Source organism: Saccostrea cucullata, unplaced genomic scaffold (genome assembly GCF_032062105.1).
Source record: "Saccostrea cucullata isolate Sc308-1 unplaced genomic scaffold, CSIRO_AGI_Scuc_v1 ctg19556, whole genome shotgun sequence".
Classification (NCBI taxonomy): domain Eukaryota; kingdom Metazoa; phylum Mollusca; class Bivalvia; order Ostreida; family Ostreidae; genus Saccostrea; species Saccostrea cuccullata.
Genome location: NW_026938775.1, coordinates 497 through 8561, shown reverse-complemented (window position 1 = coordinate 8561; position 8065 = coordinate 497). Strand labels below are relative to the sequence as shown.

Genomic DNA, 8065 nt, shown 5'->3' with positions numbered 1-8065 from the left:
GTATGTATATTAACGAGTAATTTTAAGTTACAGTCTGTTACTTTTCAGAAAAAAATTACAAAAATCTTTTGTTCCTTTATGCTTTTACCGTCGGCCTTTAACTAGCATATTTTGACCGACAAATCCGGGTAAAAAGATATGAGAGTCCTTAGAGGGAGTACACACTATAAAAATCAATTATTAACCAAATATTAAGCTTTCGTTTCATATCATTCTTTTTAATGAATTTAAATTTAGGGGGAAAAAAGCAGAATTAATGATTATAATTGTAGATCAAGAAGTTAATAGTTTAAGAAGTATTTTATTCATAATATACAAAAAGTACAATATGAATAGGGATTGAACAGCAGGCCGAGGGCCTATATTAGTTCTCTCCATTTGAGATCAAGGTACACATGGTACAATTAAATTACTGTACATGTTTTAAGTTAAAAAAAACATGTATTATAAATTAATATTAAGAGAATTATAAAGAATACATAGTTGAAGAAAAATTGAGGAGAAAAAATGCATAAAGAAAACAATAACATAAACTTAAGAGAAAAGTGAGAAAGAAGAAAAAAAATGATGGAAAAAAACAAACAAACAAAAAATTAAGTAATAAAGAATATGGAAAGGAAGGCTCAGACTAAAATCTTTTAGTGTTTTTTATAAAATTATGAACTTGGTCAAAGAATAACATATTTTCTCTAAGAGATAGACAATCATAACCTGATAATACAATATTGACATCTCTTGGTATTTCATGGTCACTCATGTATGTAATTAAAATGTTCCTGGCAAAATCATAACATGGGCATTGAAAGAAAAAATGAACAGAGTCTTCAAAACAATATCCACATTTTAAGCATTTAGGTGAATCAGCTAAATTATGATTAAACAAGTCTGCATTAAGATTACTAGAGAAGTTTCTCAACTGACAGTGGAGTATATTTAATTTTCTGTGTCCATAATTGTATAATTTGGATTTTGTTTTATCTTCAAGATTTTTATTTTGCATACACTGTTTAAACTTTGCTACACTTGTTACAGATTTTAAGCTATCTGGCAAATCATTCCATAATTTAGTTGTAGATGGTAAAAAACTATTGTAGTATGCAACTGTTCTAGTGATTGGTAAGTGATACGAATTATTGCGTAACGCGTAATTATGTGAAACAGGTAGGCATTGATTGACCATTTCTTGCAAATATTCAGGTGTATAATCATTAAGTATTTTGTACATAAGTGTAAGCTTATGTTTAGTTCTTCTTTCACTAAGTGTTTGCCATCCTAATTCATTATACAATTTTTGTTTTGAAGAATTGCGTCTTAACCCAGTAATGATACGCCCTGCCTCTATTTGCACACTCTCTAATAGATTACTCTGTTCCTGTGTGCAATTATCCCATACTACATTTCCATATTCTAAAATAGGCCTTATAAAAGCAATATAAATACTAATGAGAGAATCTCTGTTTAATTTGTATTTAAGGGTGCGAAGAACATTTAAACGTTGACATGCTTTATGATATATTTTGGATATATGTTCTGACCAACCACCATTGGATTGTAGTATAAGTCCAAGGTGGCAGTGACTTTGCTGTTGTTCTATGTAACCATTTACATAACCAAATGAGATTTGTGGATGAGCTTTATTTGATCGGGTAAAATTAACATTTACAGTTTTGCTAGGGTTAAAGTCTACCATCCATTGTCTGGACCACTGTTTAATTTTTTCCAAGTCATTTATTAAAGAGACGGCAGGGGCTTGTGTATCAGAGTCTACAATTACAAACAAAGAAGTATCATCTGCAAATAACCTAATGTGATTTTCTAAATTTTCAGTTATGTCATTTATATATATCAAAAAGAGGAATGGTCCTAATACCGAACCTTGTGGGACGCCTGCATTTATACTTTCTCTAACTGAGGAGTACCCTTCTAATAAAACTTTTTGTTCACGATCAGTAAGATAGTTTTCAATCCATTCCAATATATTTCCGACAACACCATTCTGCTTAAGCTTAAATAATAACCCCTTATGCCAGACCTTATCAAATGCTTTTGATATATCACAGAAAACAAATCTTACATCTTTGCCTTGGTCTAAATTGCTTATAATAGTATTGTATATTTCTAGAAGCTGATTTACAGTGGAGTCCCCAGGTTGGAATCCAGACTGATTCTTAGATAAAAGATTATGATCCATCATATAGTTGTGGAGATGTTTGAAAATAATTTTTTCCATAATCTTACAGAGAATACTAGTTAAAGCAATAGGTCTGTAGTTTCCTGGTTCTTCGGGACTACCTTTATTTTTATAAACTGGTGTAATATTTGATAGTTTCCATATATGGGGAAGCTGTTTGCTGGTTAATGATGCATTAAACAATTTTGCTAGGGGTGCAGTGATAGACGGAATTATATTTTTCAGTATTTGTGGAGAAATATCATCTGGTCCTGGAGGTTTAGATGGGTTGATATTATGTAATTGATCCTCCACTTCTTGGGGTGTAATATGAATTGTGTTTATTGAATATGGTGGACCTGGCCCTTGAGGGGGTAATTGGGATTCTGTGCTGACATCAATATATTTCTGCAAAGAGTTTATTAATTATATTAGCTTTTTCAACTGGGTGAATATAAATTCTACCATTGGATTTTATTGGTGGGGGTTTAGTCTGTTTTTTAGAAAATTTAGTAATAGACTTTACAATTCGCCACCATTTGCCAGGTGGTATTGATCTATCTAATATTTGTGAGGTAATTTTTTCTTTATAGACTTGTTTCGATTTACGTACCATACTTATTACTTCATTCCTTAAATGACGGTATCTACTCCATTGATATTCATTATTATTTGCTTTTGCTTTATAATGTACTCTATTTCTTTGTCGCATCTTACATCTAATAGCACTTGTCATAAATGGTTTATCTGATGGTCTAATGATCACTACTTTTTTAGGTATATTTTTGTCAACATAATGGTTATATATATTCATAAAGTTATCATATATGTCATTGATATTGTGTGTATTAAATACCTCTCTATCCCAATCAACATTTGACAAATCTGTGCATAGTTGTGAGTAGTTAGCTTTTGTATAATTTCTTATGTATCTTTTATATGAGTGTTGCTTGAATGTTTTAAAATGTAGATCAACACCAACTGGACTATGAGTGCTACAAAAAGGCGTTAAGATATTTACAGTTTCTATTTTTTCAACAGCATTGGTAATAATAAGATCAATACATGTACCTTTTGATCTTGAAAAATTTGTTGGTTTTGTAACAACATTTGATAAAGAAAAATTTTGCAACATGTTTTTAAATGCATTGTTACCATCAGCTAACATATCAAAATTAAAATCACCCAATAGAAATATTGGTAATTCAGCATTCAAAGCACTTTCTATAGATAGAGCAAGTTGGTTTACAAAGTCTGCTTTTGCACTAGGTGGTCTATATATTACACCAACTAAGAATTTATGATTACCATTTTCAATCTCAATCCATATAATTTCAATATTTGAAGTAAAGATATCTTCTCGTTTCTTGAAACTGAGGTTACTTTTAACATAGATCATAACACCACCCCCATACCTGTTACGATCAAGTCTAACGGGTGCTTGAAATCCTTCAAGTTCAATATCATTGTCAGTTATAGATTGGTCTAAATGACTTTCAGTAATAGCAACAATATCATAATCATATAGTTCATTATATATAATGTCAATTTTAGGGAGAATGCTACACACATTATTATGTACAATTTTTATATTGGAGTTCAATGTAGGACCTGGATTAATTTCAATGCCTCCTATAATGAGTAAATAATAGATTACCAAGTAATAATATAAGGACATACCTTGAATAATTCTATCCCTTACACATCGTTTTGCACATGGTTGTGGGAAATAATATATGTCACTCTTAGTCATTTAAGAAGAAGTTAATAGCATGTACATGTACTTTTTTCACAAAAGTGCAAAATAATCGGAACTCTTCAGAGTTGTGTGCAGTGTAAGGAGCGTTCAGAAATATATACTGTAAAAATACTTTAAAGCCAATTAATAGTAAGATATTTTCTACAGCTTTATGTAGGACACTAAAAACCAAGATTAAAGTCACGCATATTACATACAGTATGTACAATTCATACTTTCGTTTCAAAAGTGTCTGAAAGATAGTGGATAATCAGTTCAAGATGTTTTAAGTTCAGGTTACTGGCAATAAGGAATGAACGTTCAGAAGTTACTTCGCCATCTTTAATTCTTCTTCCGTTCTGCAGAAATGATTTTAACAAGGTAATTTAATAAATGGCTCTTAGTAAAACATTGACCACACGCCTTCCTTTCACGGTTGAGCCATTAAGGGATTTCCTCTCAATGGTTAATGCAATAAAGTTAAACTAAGCTTATGAAAAAGAGGGTTTTGCAAGATTTCTCACGTATAATGATATTCCTCATGTGAAAAAATCAATTGAAAAACAAACTTTATAAATACAGATTCCTGTGTATTTCATTATTTATAAAGAAGCAGCAGCCCGTACGAAACAGTCCGGGCGGCTTAGACACGGCTCAGGCACGGATTCCGTCTCCAAAAAGCCGTGCTTTAGCATTCCGTGCTCCTATGTAAAGTATGTATGGAAAGCCGTGCCTAAAAGTGGTCGAGGCACGGACACGGCACGGGATATTGGCCGAAATATTTAAATGAGATCTCACGGTTTTACAAAACCCGTGTCAGAAAGCCGTGCTAGTTTCCATATATGGACTCACGGATTCTGTAAACCCGTGTCTGAAACCCGTGTCCTTTTCCATATATGGAGACACGGTTTTTTGGAAACCCGTGTCAAAAAAGCCGTGCCGTATACCATATAAGGAGTCACGGGATCTGTGCATTTGTTTAGATCTAGGTCATGGCCTTTAGAGACTGTGGATGCCAAAATGGTGACTGAAACCAAAATAACTTCACATTGCTTTACATTATTTGCTTAGATTTAGAATTTCAAAAGTTAAAAATCTTATATGAATGTGTCCATTTACTTTCTGTTAAAGATTAACTTTATAAGTTACAATCCATGCTAGTTTTTAATAAGATTTTAATGATAATGTACAATATTCAATTGTAATTTAATCTAGTAGCTAAGTTTGCACAATCTGAGAAAGAATTTACTTTAAATAAAACTTTCACTAGCACAGTGATGTCACATAAAATATATATACTATAAAGGATTAGTGAAAGTCCAACTAAAGTCACTCAAATAAACCTAAACTATTTCATCATGTTCATTGTCAACATCGCAATAAAGGAAGAACATGAAAATTGAAAAATTGACTTATTTATTCTAGATTACACTTACTGCATTTAGTTCAAAAGTGAAGAAATTATCCCAGACTGACATAAATACAATTCCAACTGACATCTATTAGTTAAATATCCTTTAAATAGAGCAAAAAGACACACTGACTTAGCTCATGACCATGAATCCCTCCAATTTAATATTCAAATAAAGGAAGTTATGACTGAGCATGCTCAGTAGAAAGCCGTGAGATATAAATAAATAGTTTGAACCAAAACCCGCCTTAGTTAAAAACCGTCTCCCTGGGACACGGATTCCGTGCCTCCACACGGGTTTCTGTGAGCGAGGATTCCTCACTTTCAGACACGGAAGCCGTGTCCGTGTCTTGGACATTCAGAACCCATGCGGCTTTTTAAAAACCCGTGCGGATTCCGTGTCTTAGCCGTGCCCAAGCCGTGCCTATTCCGCCTCGAACTTTCGTACGGGAGAGTTTACATATGCTCATCAGAATGACTGCTCTTACTGTTTTGTATGTATTTCTCTGTATTGGTGGGACTTTTGCAGATAAGGTTTTACCAGAAAAAGAACCCTCTGTGGACCAAACCTTATTGTCAAGTACTACTGATGGAAAACTCTCCGGCGTTTTACGAAACGTTTTAAACCAAGAAAGTTTAGTTCGCTTCTCAATGGCACAGAAATTTCAGACATTGGTTCTGGACGTCCTGGATAACCAAAACAGCAGTAGAAGTCTGCAGAGGAAGGTCGTCAACATAGCTAAAGAGTTAAAGGCTCTGGAAACAAGGGACCAGATGCTAGAAGAGGAAAACTTGAAACTCAAAGAAGAATTAAAGATGATGAACGAGTCCTTGAAGAATAACCGGAGTCAAATAATGGAAGAAATGCTCGATGAATTCGACACACGCCTCAAAATGGTTGAAGAAAAAATGATTAACTTCTCAACTCAACATACGCCAGGTAAATTAGAATTGTTCCACAATTACTAAATGTCTTCCTATATTTCAGAGTATTATAATTTATTAAATAATTTTGACGCATGATCAAATGTGAAAAACAACATTGAGGACTCAAGAAATTAAATTAATCCAATTATTTATATCAGCCAATAAAAAATTTACACTTTATTTTAACTGTTTAATAAACTATTTTCCACTTTTATTATCCATCTTTACAAATGAAAAAAAATAGTGAAGTATACATTCATATATATCAAAATATCTACATGCATTATGCTACATGTATAATTATATTTCCCCATTACGAAAAGAAAACCGGGAATAAGTTTTTATTTTAGTGAAAAGGGGGCACCTAAAAACACAAAAATGCTTCATAGGTATACCTAATATAAATACAGCATTGTCAACTAGTACTGTACAAGTCTCTCAAAATAAAATCCTCTTACATTATGAAAGATTATGAGCGCTTTGCATGATTATGTAAACGCAATTTTGAAAGCAGGCCTTGTCTAAATAAGTCTTCTATACGATCATTCGATGGCGCAAAAAAAGATGACGCTATCGAGCAAAGATGCGATTAAGATGGGGCGCTGACAAAAAAGAGTGATAGCGATGGTAAAAAATATGATACATGTAGTTACGATGATGTTAAGCGACGATCGCTATCAATCTAGTATGCTATTGCGTAATAGCAGCTTTGTCATTTTTTTCTCTTCCGCCCTTGTTCCATCGACCCAAACGCCATGAATTGAAATGTACGTGACTCCATTCTGAACTACTACATGTAGAAAAGGGCTTTCATTCCTTAAACGCTTTATGCTAGAATGTTATTTTTAACTTTTTTCTTTTAGATACAAGGAGGAAAGTGTATTTTTCAGCTGGAATTTCAAAAGAAAAAGGGTACTCCGCTAAAGTGAATGGCAACAACGTGATTTTATTCCAAAAAGTAATTTCGAACGAAGGAGGGGCATATAATCCTTCTACGGGAGTGTTTTCAGCACCGGTGAGCGGAGTTTATGTGTTCAGCTGCTTCATTCTGAAAGATAAAACGACTAACTTTGTGTATTTAGAAGTCAATGGTTTAAAAAAATTCAGTATTGTTAGCCACTCTCCTTCCGGCAGTAGAGATGGTTTGGAAAGTGCTGGAAATCTTGCTGTTTTGAATCTACAGCAGGGTGACAGGGTCATAATGACAAGCACAGTTGAGAGTAATCTACGATCTGCATCAGAAGCGCCATCCACCACCTTTTCTGGGTTTCTATTGTACTAAATATTTCATTTGCTTATCTGCAAATTCATATCCGAAATTTTAACAAGAGCAAACTTTCCAAATGATGAAATACCTTTGTGTACTTGTATATTATTTAATTGGTTTTATTATTATAGTTGATGTCGTCCTTTAAATGTCAAGTTGATGCTGATTAAATCATCGTCTTTAGACCAATTAATTTGTTATTATACTCGAAATACAGTACATATATATGAAGTACATGTATCCATGTCTCTTAAAAATTGTGTTTCTACAATAAAAATAAAAAAAATATTTCAAATAAAAACTGGCTACATCATTTCATAGGCCGCATTGGGACATTCAACATTGTTCTGTTGAAAAGAAATAAAATACAAAAGTTAAATAGTACTGAATTAAAAACATAAAGAACTTCAAAGTACGTCACAGTGTAGCTATAACCGAAACAATTTTGAGTTGCTCTCAGGAATCTTTATACATGTAACAAACGCAGAAAAAGCAGCACAAAAGGAAGCCAAAAATATAGCAAAAATAGTCTTGAGTGTATAATAACCGGAT

General features: G+C 32.9%; 1 protein-coding gene across 1 annotated transcript; it reads left to right on the top strand.

Annotated features, from left to right (window-relative positions):
• The first annotated feature begins 5793 nt into the window (after window positions 1-5793).
• LOC134251230 (uncharacterized) lies at window positions 5794-7528 on the top strand. The gene is made up of 2 exons (XM_062733616.1): window positions 5794-6259; window positions 7110-7528. The coding sequence occupies exons 1-2, from the start codon at window positions 5794-5796 to the stop codon at window positions 7526-7528; spliced, it is 885 nt and encodes a 294-aa protein (XP_062589600.1).
• The last annotated feature ends 537 nt before the right edge of the window (window positions 7529-8065 follow it).

Excerpts from the sequence above, each read along its gene's own strand:
- LOC134251230 (XM_062733616.1), top strand. The coding sequence starts at position 5,794 with ATGACTGCTCTTACTGTTTTGTATGTATTTCTCTGTATTGGTGGGACT. Across the intron at positions 6,260-7,109 it reads CTCAACTCAACATACGCCAG|ATACAAGGAGGAAAGTGTAT; the intron begins GTAAATTAGAAT and ends TTTTTCTTTTAG.